Source organism: Kogia breviceps, chromosome 7 (genome assembly GCF_026419965.1).
Source record: "Kogia breviceps isolate mKogBre1 chromosome 7, mKogBre1 haplotype 1, whole genome shotgun sequence".
NCBI classification, from domain to species: Eukaryota; Metazoa; Chordata; class Mammalia; order Artiodactyla; family Physeteridae; genus Kogia; species Kogia breviceps.
Genome location: NC_081316.1, coordinates 12037739 through 12053159, shown reverse-complemented (window position 1 = coordinate 12053159; position 15421 = coordinate 12037739). Strand labels below are relative to the sequence as shown.

Below are 15421 nucleotides of genomic sequence, written 5' to 3'. Positions count from 1 at the left end.
TATTGTTAGCTATGGGCACAGTGTTGTACAACAGAGCTCTAGACCTGACTCATCTGCCTAGCTGAAACTTTGTACCTGTTAAAGAAAAACTCCTCATTCCCCCACCCCTAGTCCTGGCAACCACCATTTAACTGTCTGCTTCTATGAGTTTGAATCTTTTAGTTAAACAAATAGAACTCTTTCTCTTTTTTGTATATCTATTACATATTTTTGGTTTCTGGTTACCATGTGATTTTTTTTTTTTTTTTTTTTCCGGTATACAGGTCTCTCACTGTTGTGGCCTCTCCCGTTGCGAAGCACAGGCTCCGGACACGCAGGGTCAGCGGCCATGGCTCACGGGCCCAGCCGCTCCGCGGCATGTGGGATCCTCCCGGACCGGGGCACGAACCCGCGTCCCCCGCATCGGCAGGCGGACTCTCAGCCACTGCGCCACCAGGGAAGCCCCCATGTGATTATTTTAAGTTGCTGATCTCTTCATTTTAAATGCATTTTAACAACCCTTCATTTTTACTACCCTCTCCTCATGATTACTGTTTTTGACATCATACCTTACATGTTTTGTTTTGTGTGTCCCTTAACTGCTTATTGCAGATATCATTTTACTACTTTTGTCTTTTAACCTTTCTATTAGCTTTGTACATGGCTGGTTTACTACCTGTATTGTATTTTTACCTTTCCTGATGAGCTTTTTCCTTTCATAATTTTCATGTTTCTAGTCGTGGCCTTTTCTTTTTTGCTTAGAGAAGTCCCTTTAATATTTGTTATAAAGCTGGTTTGGCGATGCTGCACTCTTTTAGCTTGTGCTGGTCTGTCAATCTGAAGGAGAGCCTTGCTGGGTAGAGTATTCTTGGTTGTAGGCATTTCCCCTTCATCACTTTAGCTATATCATGCCACTCCTTTCTGGCTTGCAGAGTTTCTGCCGAAAATTCAGCTGACAGCCTAGTGGGAGTTCCCTTGTATGTAACTCGTTGTTTTTCCTTTGCTGGTTTTAATATTCTCGTCTTTAATTTTTGCCATTTAATTACAATGTGTCTTGATGTGGACCTCTTGATTAATCCTGTTTGGGACTCTCGGTGCTTTCTGGACTTGGGTGACTGTTTGCTTTGCCAGGTTAGGGACGTTTTTAGCTATTATATCTTCAAATATGTTCTCAGACCTTTTCCTCTTTCTCCTCCTTCTGGGACCCCTATAATGTGAATGTTAGTACGTTTGATGTTGGCCCAGAGGTCTCTTAAACTGTCCTCACTTCTTTTCATTCTTTTTTTCTGTTCAGCATTAGTGATTTCCACTACTGTCTTCCAGCTTGCTGGTCTGTTCCTCTGTATCATTTAACCTACTGTTGATTCCTTCTAGTGTATTTTTCATTTCAGTTATTGTATTCTTCATCTGTTTGTGTCTTCTTTACATTTTCTAACTCTTCATTAAAAACTCCTCATTCTCACTCCGCTCACCCAGTCTTCTCTGGAGTTCCCCGAGCTTCTTTATGAGCATTACCTTGAACTCTTTATCTGTTAGATTGCTTATCTCCATTTCACTTAGTTCTTCTTCGGGGCTTTTATCTTGCTCCTTCATTTGAACGTGTTCATCTATCTCCTCATTTTGCCTGATTTGCTGTTTATATTTTTGTGTATAGGGTAGGTTGATTACATTTCCCAGCCTTGGAGAAGTGGCCCTTTGTAGGCGATGTCCTATGTGTGCCAGCAGTGCACTCCCGCATGGTCACCAGAGCTATATCCTCTAGGGATTTCCCACCCCCCCCATGCAGGCTGTGTGGGTCCTTCCATGGTGGTGAGCTGTGAGTGGTCTTGTAGGCATGGCTGGTCCCAGGTCTGATTGGTTGCCAGGGCCTGCCTGGAGGCTGCCAGTTGCTGGTTGGCTGAGCTAGGTCACGAGAAGTCTGGCTGTGAAAATCTGGGGGTCTCTGGGGGGTAGTGCTGGCTCACTGGTGGGCAGAGCCAGGTTCTGGGTTGGGTGGTTAGAGGGCCGGGATTCCCAGATCTAGCGTCAGCCTCCTGGTGGGTGAGGCCAGTTCCTGACACAGCTGGCTGCGGGGTCTAGGGCGTCCTGAAGCTCGTGTCAGCCCACTGGTGAGTAGGGCTGAGATCCAGCAGGTCCTCAGACTGGTGCTGCCTACTGGTGGGAAGAGCTGTGTCCCAGGCTCTCTGGCTGTAGGGCCCTGGGCTATCCAGTCTAGTGCCTGCATACTGGGCCAGGTCCTGGGTTCTGTGGGGGACAGAGCCATGTCCAGGGATGGCTGTGGGCTCAGGGGTCTTAAGGCAGCCTGCCTACTAGTGGATGGGGCTGTGTCCCCACCCAGCTAGTTGCTTAGCCTGAGGCATTCCAGTATTGGTGCCTACAGGCTGGTAGGCAGGGCAGGGCAGTCCTGAGGCCAATAAGCTAGAGGGAAGACTACAAAATGGTCCTTGCCAGCACCCGTGTCCATGTGATAGAATAAGCTTGCAAAAATGGCTGCCACCGGTGTTGATGTCACCAAGGTGAGCTCCAGTTGCCTCCTGCCTCTCTAGGAGCCTCTCCAAGATCAGCAGGTGAGTGTGACCCAGGCTCCTTTCAAATTACTGCTCTACCCTGGGTCCCAGAATGTGTGAGATCTTGTGAAAGCCCTTTAAAAGTGGAGTCTTTGTTTCCCGCAGCCTCTGGGTCTCCTAAAATCAAGGCCCCTGGCCTTCAAACCCAAGTGTTCTGGGAGGCTTGTCCTCCCAGTGCAGGCCCCTCAGGCTGGGGAGCCTGATGTGGGGCTCAGACCCCTTGCTCCTTGGGGAGAACTCTGAAATTGTAATCATCCTCTTGTTTGTGGGTTGCCCATTCAGGGATATGGATCTTGACTATACCACATCCTCCCCCCTCCACCTGTTTTCTTGTGGTTCCTTCTTTATGTTTCTAGCTGTAGAGGATCTTTTCTGGTAGATTCCAGTCTTTCTCATCAATAGTTGCTCTATAAATAGCTGTCATTTTTGGTGTGCCCATGAGAGGAGGTGAGCTCAGGGTCTTCTACCGTGCCATCTTGACTCAGCTCCTCGGAAGTGTCCATTTTTATTGAAGAGTAACTCCTCTGAAAGGAAAGGGAGAAAGCATTGATCAGGGGAAGCCATCAGACAAAGATTGAGACGTGACTGTATCTGTGCCAGTCCAACAAGGGATTCTAAAAATTGCCCTTTAGAGGAGTCCCAGGTTGGGCAGCAATGGCTAGACCTTTGTTCCAATCTTGCTCAGGCATGGATTGGAACCCCCAAGAGAAGACTTTGACCTCTGCTCAAAGGCTAAAGGAGCAATGGCGTTAACAGCCGGAGGCTGTTCTGGGATGGGCAATGCATCTTTCCTTGAAAGGAAATATGAGCAGCGCATCTGTGGATGCCACAAATAACAAATTGGTTCAACCCAAAGAACAGTCCATAAACAAAGATCTAAATATAGCTAAAGGCATGTATTTCCTTTTTCTCCCATTTTATCCAGAGAGGAGTTCCTAAAAATCGCCTTTGATTTGGTACTCAAAGAAATGTTTAACAGGCTAAGCCAAAACACGGGGTAGAGAGATTGATTCTGCAAGGTGGCTGACGTAAGGAAATGTACAAGTAGCATTTCTTAATGTTGCTCAAGTGTCATGAAGCTTTATTTCAGTACCCTGTTTCTAAAGTACTTCCAGAACAGAAATTATATTTTTTAATTGTTTGTATTGGGACACTAACTGGGGTCATTTTAAATAAGAGTTTAACCCCTAAAACTTTGTTTAGAATTTTATAACCAAAACTAAGGTAAAATATCTTTCAATTCCAACATCAGTAGATACCTGGATCCTAAAAATAATATTATTAAGAGTACAAAATGGTGGTTTTGAGTGTGCAGATAACCCACAGTAAAGGGTAACTCAGAAGACTCCTAAAGTTCGGATTCAAAGTCTTCCTAAAAGAATTAAATGCCTGCATAGCAATACGTGTTTTGAAGATTGAAACTGTCAAGTGTCCATAACCATCCATAACACCATGCATATAATACTATAAATGAATCATTGTTGTCTGAAAGACAGAGTTTGAAAGATAGAACATTCTGTCTCAAGATCTATACACAAACATTTACTCTGCTTTTCTTAGAAACAATGAACACAGGATCTGCGCTCTGTGTTTTTATCTTTTCAGGAATCTGACTTTGTACCATTGGATCATTCCCCTATGCATCAAATGATGGGCCCTCTCTTCCATGAGACAGAAATCTGGCCATCCACTAGCATACTCTATGCAAGTTCCTATGCATACTCAGGAACTCTATTCCTATAGCTGCTTAAGAATTGTGCATCAAATATGCATCAAAACTTAGTAGTTTTCAGAAAGCTGTGATTCATTATGCTATAAGCCATCCCTCACTTTAAAAAATAACTTACTTCTAGTCAAAGAGGAAATTTAAAATATCTAGAGACAGGGACTTCCTTGGTGGTCTAGTGGTTAAGACTCCATACTTCCACTGCAGGGGCACGGGTTCAATCCCTGGTTGGGGAACTAAGATCCTGCATGCCACATGGCACAGCCAAAAAGAAAAAAACCTAGAGACAAATGAAAACGAAAACATGACAATCCAAAATCCATGGGAGGTTGCAGCAAAGCAGTTCCATGAGTTAAGTTTATAGTAATACAATCTTACCTCAGGACACAAGAAAAATCTCAAATAAACAACCTAACATTAGACCTAAAGCAACTAGAGAAAGAAGAACAAACAAAACCCAAAGTTAGTAGAAGGAAAGAAATTGCAAAGATCAGAACAGAAATAAATGAAAGGTACAATCTCCCAAGACTGAACTAGGAAGAAACAAAATATGAACAGACCAATTACAAGTACTGAAATTGAACCTGTGATTTAAAAACTCCCAACAAACTAAAGTCCAGGACCAGATGGCTTCATAGGCGAATTCCATCAAATGTTAGAGAAGAGTTAACATCTATCCTTCTGAAACTGTTCCAAAAATTGCAGAGGAAGGAATACTTCTGAACTCATTCTATGAGGCCACCATCACCCTGATACCAAAACCAGACAAAGATACTACAAAAAAAGCAAATTATAGGCCAATATCACTGATGAACACAGATGCAAAAATCCTCAACAAAGTACTAGCAAGCTGAATCCAACAATACATTAAAAGGGTCATATACCATGAACAAGTGGGATTTATCTCAGGGATGCAAGGATTTTTTAATATCCACCAATCAATCAGTGTGATACACCACATTAACAAATTGAAGAATAAAAACCATATGATAACCTAAATAGATGCAGAAAAAGCTTTTGATAAAATTCAACATCCATTTATGATAAAAACTTTCCAGAAAGTAGGCATAGAGGAAACATACCTCAATATAATAAAGGCCATATATGACAAACCCACAGTTAACACTGCACTCAATGGTAAAAAGCTGAAAGCCTTTCCTCTAAGATCAGGAGCAAGACAAGGATGTCCACTCTCACCACTTGTCTTGGAAGTCCTAGCCAAGACATGGAAGTAACCTAAATATCAATCGACAGATGAATGGATAAAGAAGATGTGGTACGTATATACAGTGGAATATTACTCAGCCATAAAAAAGAATGAAATAATGCCATTTGCAACAACAGGAATGGACCTAGAGAGTATCATATTAAATGAGATAAACCAGACAGAGAAAGACAAATATCATATGATATCACTCCTATGTGGAATCTAAGATACAAATGAACTTCTATACAAAACAGAAATAGATCCACAGACATAGAAAACAAAGTTATGTTTACCAAAGGTGAAAGGGGCTGAGAACAGCAATAAATTAGGAGTTTGGGATTAACATATACACACTACTATATATAAAATAGATCACCAACAAGGACCTACTGTGTAGCACAGGGAACTGTACTCAATATTTTATAATAACCTATAAAGGAAAAGAATCTGAAAAAAATTATATATATACATATATATGTGTGTATGTGTATAACTGAATCACTTTGCTCTATACCTAAAACTAACACAACATTGTAAATCAACTATACTTCAAGTAGAAAAACAAAACTAAAGAGCTATACAATCTACGCTATTATATACCATCTGTGGCTGAACTGTGGTATTTTCTGAAATTCTACATTTAATAAGAGGCTGCCAACAGTTAAACCGGAAACTAACTGATTTGTAGGACTCACTAGGAAGTCTCACATATCCAATAAAACTCAAAAGTCCGTGTCTGGTTCCTTGGAATGTACTGCAGGACAGTTAAAAAGCATCTATCTGCAGACACCTGATAGAACACAGAAATTTGAATGGAAGTTATTTCATATGGCATGAGAAGGTTTGCATATTTAAACTAAGAAGTTGATAACAGGTGGGGTGGTTATGGGGGAAAAAAAAAGTTGATAACATATGAGTGCTCTTTGAAATGACCTTCATGTCTGTTGACTCTCATTTACCTTTCAACCCACTGGGGAAAAAGCTATCTTCATATTTAAGGGTCCAGGAAGTTCTATTCACTCAATGAAGCAGAAGTTATTGGATTCAGAAGATACATATGTAAGTTATACAGAGTTTTAAATAGAGCAAGAAAACAATGTTAGTTAACCAAAAAGGATTACTTTAGAACACTAATGTTACCATGTTTTTCAAACTGGTAATAGTTGGTAATAGATGTCCTGACCATTTTGGGACATTATTGCATGATTAAGGGTATTACTGTAGCTACTCATAACTTATATGAATGATTTGGGATACTGTCTAGTAATATAAACATCTCATTATTATGATGAAAATGTATCAAGTCCAAAACACTCCTCTGCAAACACTAAGTGGTAATGATAGTACAGTTGTACAAAAACACTTCCCAAGAATAAGTTTAGAATGGAAATTAGATATTATAAAATGCTATGAAGAAGGACCCCAAAAAAGGTTAAGCTCAGAGATGCAAGATGAACACTGCTACAATACAGTTGGTCCTAAGTCAAACTATTGTTTGAATTTAGTATTTTGGGGTGACCTGGAAAAAGGCAATAGTAATACCAGAAGTCTAACTACAAGTATTTATTGTGCTTTAAATTTTTGACGTTTCTCCATTTCTGTTCACCAACATATCCATCTTCTCTTATTTTGTGGGAATAAAAATAAGTCTTTAAATAGTTTTGAAATATGAGATCTGCAGCAAGATTGTTTCCTGCCCTCATCCCACCTATACTGGGGCTATGGCTAGAAATACCTGGGGTGCCACCTGGGGCCACTGAGAGCGTCCCACAGACATCTCCCCTTTCAGAACCAACATCGTGGCTGGCCCACTATTGTGGTTTTTCTTAGGATACCCTCAGCAATGACCATCAGGAAAGTTTGAAAGACAAGGCTTCTTACTCACAGGTCCTGGAGGGTACACAGCATATCTAGGGCCACATGATGAGGTCACAGGTAGAAAGGGAGCCCGGGCCTGGTGTTCTGCTTTTATTGGGGTCCAGGGTTGGGGACCTAGGTTTTTACAGACACACCCTTTATTGATGAGTTTATAACATTAAGAGTAGGAATTAAAGAGGCCAAATGGTCAGTTATCTAAGTCAATGAGAGATGGGGCCTGACTCTATCTGGTGATGTGTTTTTTTGAGACAGCCATCTTTGAAGTGGGTGCATCAGCAATCAAAAGCTTAAGTCGGGCACTTGCATTAGAATCCAAAAAACTGTCAGGAGTTTATACTACAAAGAGATACCTTATATAATGTAGAGCTAGCCTATGTAAGCTAAGTGGGTGAAACAAAACCAAAAGAAGAGTATTTCATGACACATGAAAATTATGTGAAATTCAAATTTCAGTGTCCATAAAAAAAGTGTTATTGAAACACAGACATGCTCATTCATTTGCCTATTGCTACTTTTGAGCTACAATGACAGAATAGTTGCAATAGATATCATGGTTTACAAGGCATGGCTCACAAAACCTAAAATATTTGCTATCTGCCCCTTTCCAGAAAAAGTTTGCCAACCCAACTAGAGTGTCCTGTATAGAGGATACCCCAAGTACATGAAGGAAAAGGGAAAACTCACTCTTCGTCTCCTACTTTAGTAAATGCCCTCATTCTTGGTAGAAAACCTACTTTTCCCTCAGTCTGCATTGTTTAAAAGCAAAATTAGTAGCATAGGGCTTCCCTGGTGGCGCAGTGGTTGAGAGTCCACCTGCCAATGCAGGGGACACGGGTTCGTGCCCCGGTCCGGGAAGATCCCACATGCTGCAAAGCGGCTGGGCCCGTGAGCCATGGCCGCTGAGCCTGCGCGTCTGGAGCCTGTGCTCCGCAACGGGAGAGGCCACAGCAGTGAGAGGCCCGCGTACCGGAAAAAAAAAAAAAAATTAGTAGCATAGCACCTTATTACAAAGACAAATTCGGAACAAGTATTTGGACTTTATAAAAGCAAAAAAGACAAAAGTGTGAGAAATGCATCCTACTCTTACCTGAATCACAATCTCATAAGTCATGACGGTAGAAACAAAACAAAACAAAACAAAAAAACCCACCTCAAATCAGTCTGCCAACTCACGGGTCACTGGACCCAAATATAATTCATTGCCTTATAAACATTTTTGAGATTCAATCTCCTCTTCCATAACTAAGAAATCAAAGTAAAAGAAGTCCCATTCTATCCCTGTTGAAGTAGAAAAATATCATGTTGCAATTCTGATCCCCTTCCCCAAAAGTACTCAGGGAAACTCAGCACAGCCAGGTGACAAGAATTAAGAAATATTCCAGTAAAGATGAGTGATCCCTACCCACCGGCACACAATTCTTATTCTTCACACTCTTACTTCTTTGCATCCATTAAACCCTCCCCCTTCCACCCAAAAAATTGTACCCTGGAAAAAAAGGATTCCTTCCCCCCTTTTCTGTATCCATGGCTGAAAAGTCCTTACAGTGGATGCTCAGTACATGTTTGCTGAAGTGATGAAGTGGTACCCAAGATAGCATAGCCTAACATCAGAACTGAGACTAACCCCGGGATTGTTGGCTCGGCCCAACCTGAGCCCTTGTTTGGCTCCCTCTCTGACTTGTCCAGGATTGTGTATCTGTTTGCCTACTTGACATGGCCACTTGTCCAGAATTCATCTTTCTGTGCAAACTGTTCATCATTACGTGGCATCATAATCCACCTGACTACCCGGGCCCCAACTCCTGGACGTTATCTTTGACCCCTCTACTTCCTTTACTCCTTCACCCTCCATATCTAGTGCACCAACAACTCCTGGTCATTGTGCCTTTCAAAAAGATCCCAAGTCTGTCCACCTGTGTGGCCACATTGACTTCCTCTTTGTCCTCGGATGGTGCCATGCTCTCTTCCACATCAGGGCTTTTGCATTCTGTGTTCCCTTAGCCTGGAATGCCCTTTCACTGAAGCACTGGTGGCTGGCAGGCTCTCATCCTTTCTCAGCTTGGACATCACCCCCTTAGGAGGCCATCCCAGAGCGTGCTGCTTCTAAGCCCTGCCCTTCCCCACCCAGTTTCCATTTTTACCCACCACTATCACTTTAGACCACCTGCTGCAATATGAAATTATCAATTATTTGTTTATGTGTTTATTGTCTACCTTCTGTGCCAGAAAGTCAGCTCCATGAGTTTGGTGGCCTTGTGTTTCCTGCCAACTGCATATCTCCTGAGACCTAAAGCAGGGTCTGGCATTGAACAGGTGATCAGACATTGTTCATTAATATGTGGGGAAGAGAAGAGTTTGACAAGAAAGGAAGAATCACCCGTGTGTTTCCCCGTGTTCAGAGAAGAGAAATAAAAGGCATACAATATCACTTTCAAGAAAAGGAAAAAAAAAAAAGAGAGATTTTCTTGGATAGTGAATTGGTTCTTGGAGATGAAAATCTCTGCTGGAAGAAAAGACAGCCTCCCAAGCTAGACTGAAAATACCTCACGGCTCAGACCTTTTCTTTAGACTCTAGATCTTCATTCTCTGCCCCGCGCCCCTGCAGCATAGACTAGGACCCTCCCCTGCCTCCTCCACAAATACACAGGCACACACACAGGTGATCTTGGAGAGACAGCAGTGAGAAGTCCCAAAGAGAGATCTCAGTTCCCTGCCCAGGAATTCAACCTGGGCAGCCTGGATGAAAACCAGGGATCCTAGCCACTAGACCACGAGGGGCTAGAGGCTAGAAGCAAAGTTCCCCTGGCTCTTACCCCCATTGAAAGCAAGAGTGTTTCAAGGAGGCAAAAACTGTAAAAACAGGTACAAAGTTTATTATTAGAGACACAGCATAACATCTGGGAGAGCACACAGAGAAACGTTTGGCTAAGTCAGAAGCAAGGCAGAAAGGATCTGGGCGTCCTCTCTAATGAGGAGTGCTGTCCTTCCAGGTCTTTGTTTACATTTGGCCAATTATCTTGTTTCTTTTTCACACCTGACCTGTCCTAGGACTTTCCCCAACATACGTGTGCAACTTTTTGCTAAGATGGATCCCATTGCAGAGGCCTATGGGTGCATGTCCACACTTATTATGGGGTGGCACCCCCTTCCCTTTTGTTCCCCAAGGAGCCTTCCTGTGCGTATGCAGACAGGGAAGTTTTCCTTGACCTCAGGAGTGGTCATCTTATCTCTTTATTCCAGCAGAGCTCAGCTTCTGCCACTACCTTTGTCCTTGGAGTGTCTGGGTGAGAACAAAGCTTCAATTTTGCTCCACTTGACAAACACCAGCTGTCCAGCCCAGGGGCCCATCTATCTCCTACCTCGCAGGGAAGAAAAACAAGTAGTGACTTCTCTGGGGTCTTCACAACCAAACCAGACATCATGAGCTGCGTTCCCTGCAGATGGCACCGTTTCATAGGTTTAGAAGGAGCCACGAGGGCCTTTTGGAGAAGAAAAAAGTCAGGGCGAACTTCCGTTCGCTCATTTAACAAATCTTTGAGCATCTGTTCCAGTTGTTCCCTTGAATCTAAGATTCTTCCAACTTTAGATACACCATTATTTTGTGGACCACTAAGATTAAAGAAGCTACCAATTAATCTGACACATTTTGTTACTTAATCTTAGAATCATTCTATGCAAATTAAAAGAGCTCTGGGGACATTTTTAATCATATCACTCACATGCTACATACAAAAGCAAATGTAAACAAAGTAGCTGGTGAAAGGAAATCCTAAAATATTTTCATCGTGAGTCTGCGTCTTCCAAATCGCTTCCTGGCTCAGAATCATCAGTCCCTGTTTTCTCACATAATTATCATGCTTTGAGCCATCACAAGCATTGATAACGCAGTATCTCTTAAAAGAATGCTCCACTCTTATCTCCAGAATTGCCTGTCCATCGGTGACCCCAATTTTTCAAGTTTTCATGCTGACCCTCTCTGACCTTACCAGGAGGTGTCAACAGAAAATTTCAGATAAAATTCTTCATGTGCAAGTGGTCGCAGCTACAGCACACCTGGCCACCAGCCAACTGTAATGTCATTGATTATAAAGCCTCTAAAATTTGGATGTCTTATTATATGAAAAATAAAACGTACTTGTTAGAATGAATGAAATACGTTATATGCCAGGTTCTGTTCTAGGCACTGGAGATACAGAAGTGGGGGAAGGAATCTCCTGGAGCTGCTACTATAATGAAGGGATACAGAGAATATGAAATAAATAAGTAAAATATGTATCATATTAGATGGTGATAAACACTACAAAAGGTTTAGAGCTGTACATGGGAGAAAATTTAAAAGAATTCTCTCAGTCAAGGAAGGCCTCACTGTATAACTGATTCACTTTACTGTACACCAGACACTAACACAGCATTGTAAATCAACTATATGTCAACAAAAATTTATAAATAAATAAATAAAACTTCACAGCACAAAAACAAAAGGCCTCACTGAGAAAGTAACATTTAAGCAGAGACCTGAAGTTGTCAGGTGAGCCGGCCATAGAAGAACAGGGGGCAGACAGAATTCTAGGCAGATCATCAAGGTGCCAAGGTCCTAAGGCAGGAGCATGCCTGGCCTATTCAACGAATGACAAGGAGGTCAAACAGCTAAAACAGAGTGAGGGCAGACATAGAGAGCAGATGTGTGGTTGCCAAGGGGGAGGGGAGCAGGGGAGGGTTGGATTGGGAGTTTGGGATTAGCAGATGCAAACCATTATATACAGGATGGATAAACAACAAGGTCCTATTGCATAGCATAGGGAACTATATTCAATATCCTGTAATAAGCCATAATGGAAAAGAATATGAAAAAGTATACATATGTATAACTGAATCACTTTGCTGTGCAGCAGAAACTAACACAACATTGTAAATACTTCAATAAAATAAATTTTAAAAAAATAAAGTAGGGTGAGGAGGATGGGGTAGCCTGGTAGGAATTCAGTGCTGGCACTTCCTAGCCCTCTTCCCTGGAATATAATAAAACCAGACTGCAGAGTGCTTCCTGGGCCATAATTAAGACTGGAGCTTTTACGGTGAGTCAGAATGGATGAATAGGCAGAGCACAGAGGTTTTTTAGGGCAATGAAATTATTCTGTTTAATACTTTAATGGTGGATGCATGTCCAAACCCATAAATGTACAAGAGTGAACATTAAGGTAAACTACAGACTTCGGGTGCGTATGATGAATCTACGTTGACACATCAACTGCAACAGAAGTGCTCCTCTGGTGTGGGATGTTAATAATGGGAGGCTGTGCCTGGGGGCGGGCAGGGATATATGGGAAATTCCTGTCCCTTCCTCTCAATTTTGCTGTGAACCTAAAACTGCTTTTAAAAAATTAAATCTTTTTTAAAATATAAGAATAGATATTATCCCTCTCTATTAGTAGTATTTAAAAAAACACCTTTACACATATTTTTTCCTCCCATTCTCTTATTTTTGTGGTAGGCGGGCCTCTCACTGTTGTGGCCTCTCCCTTTGCGGAGCACAGGCTCCGGACGCGCAGGCTCAGCAGCCGTGGCTCACGGGCCCAGCCGCTCCGCGGCATGTGGGATCTTCCGGGACTGGGGCACGAACCCGTGTCCCCTGCATCGGCAGGCGGATTCCCAACCACTGCGCCACCAGGGAAGCCCCCATTCTCTTATTTTTGTGCATGTTATAAGAACACTTTACCTAAGATCTATCCTCTTAGCAAAATTTTAAACGTACAGTATTGTTACCCACAGGTACTATGGTGTACAGTAGATCTCTAGGACTTATATAGCATTGGGATAACTGGATATCCACATGCAAGAGAATAGAATTGGACCCCTGTGGTACACCATTCACAAAAATCAACTCAAAATGGATTAAAGACTTAAATATAAGACCTGAAACTGGAAAACTCCTAGAAGAAAACATAGAGAAAATCTTCTTGACATTGGCCTTGGCAATGATTTCTTGGATATGACACTGAAAGCACGAGTAACAAAAGCAAAAATAGACAAATGGGACCACATCACACTAAAAAGCTTCTGCACAGCAAAGGAAACCATCAACAAGGTGAAAAGGCAACCTATGGGATGGGAGAAAGTATTTGCAGACCACATAGCTGATAAAGGGTTAAGGTCCAAAAGAGCATAAATAAATAAATAACCCTATTTTAAAACGGCCAAAGGACTGCAATAGATATTTCTCAAAAGAAGACATACAAATAACCAACACATATATGAAAAAATGCTCAACATCACTAATCAGGGAAATGCAAAACCACAGTGAGATATCACCTCACATCCGTTAGGGTGGCTATTATCATAAATGAAATATAACAAGTGATGGCAAGAATGTGGAGAAGGGCTTCCCTGGTGGCGCAGTGGCTGAGAGTCCGCCTGCCGATGCAGGGGACGCGGGTTCGTGCCCCGGTCCGGGAAGATCCCACGTGCCGCGGAGCGGCTGGGCCCGTGAGCCGTGGCCGCTGAGCCTGCGCGTCCGGAGCCTGTGTTCCGCAACGGGAGAGGCCACAACAGTGAGAGGCCCGCGTACCGCAAAAATAAATAAAATAAATAAATACATGATCCCACTTATATGAAGAATCTAAATAACCTAAGTAATTAAACTCATAGGAGAAAGTATAACGGTGGTTACCAGGGACTAAGGCAGAAAGGAGATGCCTTAGTCATCCAACAAGGAGATGTTGGTCAAAGGGCATAAAGTTTCCCATTGGCCTTTGTTATTAGGAGCAAATACTCCTGTCAAAACCACCATGCTGAAGGCCCATCACCGGCAATCATTCAATTAAATCACCATCAACCCGGTATTTCTCACCTATTTGGCAACAGCCCAGACCTAGTAAAAATCAAGGGACTAAGGAAAAGCAGCTCTCTTAACCACATAGATGCCTTCATCTTGATAAGGAACGCTCCCAGCAAGGACTGTTCAGGAAACAGAAGGTGAAGGTTTAGGAAGCCTCACAACATTTTAGGCCTGTGCCTGTGCTCAGGTGCAAAGAGTTATCCAGCAAAGGAAAACTTTTACAATCACTGCCTCCTGAAAGGAACATTTTTATGACAGCTCTGGTACTCAAAAGCGTATGTAGGTCTCATACAATTTTTTTTTTTTTTTTTTTTTTTTGCGGTACACGGGCCTCTCACTGTTGTGGCCTCTCCCGTTGGGGAGCACAGGCTCCGGACGCGCAGGCGCAGCGGCCATGGCTCACGGGCTCAGTCGCTCCGCGGCACGTGGGATCTTCCCGGACCAGGGCACGAACCCGTGTCCCCTGCATCGGCAGGCGGACTCTCAACCACTGCGCCACCAGGGAAGCCTGGTCTCATACAATTAAACAGCTCTACTCCATGTTCGTGGACCTGGCGGATCTCTGAATTTCCTGAGAGTTTGTTCTACGTAGGTCACGTGACTTATAGAGGGCCTTGTGGGATCAATTTAGGGATGCCACAAAGCTTTGTCTTAACTGATGGGGTTATTTGATTACATACTCGAAGTCATCATTTCAGATTTAAGGTGAGACCTCCAAAAATATTTTGTTAAAATGCATTTATGGGCTTCCCTGGTGGCGCAGTGGTTGAGAGTCCGCCTGCCGATGCAGGGGACACGGGTTCGTGCCCCGGTCCGGGAAGATCCCACGTGCCGCGGAGCGGCTGGGCCCGTGAGCCATGGCCGCTGAGCCTGCGCGTCCGGAGCCTGTGCTCCGCAATGGGAGAGGCCACAACGGCGAGAGTCCCGCGTACTGCAAAAAAAAAGCATTTATCTCCCTCTGGGGCACTGAGGGGAGCAGCTACAACAGACTTGAAGGCTTTTATCCATCTAGACAGGGAAGTTGAAGGGGATTCAAACCTAGAGGACCAGCCTAGCCTGCTATGGAAATAAGCTTGGTGCAATCCCACCCTCCAAAGTGAATTCTTAAGTAGCCTCAGATCAATTGAAAGTACGGTCAAATAAGAAATCCAAAACTCATTAGAAAAAAATTATCAATTTACCTTGTTCCTAGAATCCAAGAATGAAAATTAACCTCATCCTATTGACCT

General features: G+C 42.9%; 2 protein-coding genes across 9 annotated transcripts in view; one reads left to right on the top strand and one right to left on the bottom strand.

Moving 5' to 3' along the window:
- OOSP1 (oocyte secreted protein 1) overlaps positions 1-1572 on the bottom strand; it is a 39241-nt gene extending 37669 nt beyond the window's left edge. Inside the window, 1 exon segment of the mRNA XM_067039385.1 lies at positions 1452-1572. Coding sequence (XP_066895486.1) covers positions 1452-1572 — 121 coding nt within the window.
- TCN1 (transcobalamin 1) overlaps positions 1-15421 on the top strand; it is a 317931-nt gene that overhangs the window by 254693 nt on the left and 47817 nt on the right. The gene's annotated exons all lie outside the window — the stretch shown is intronic.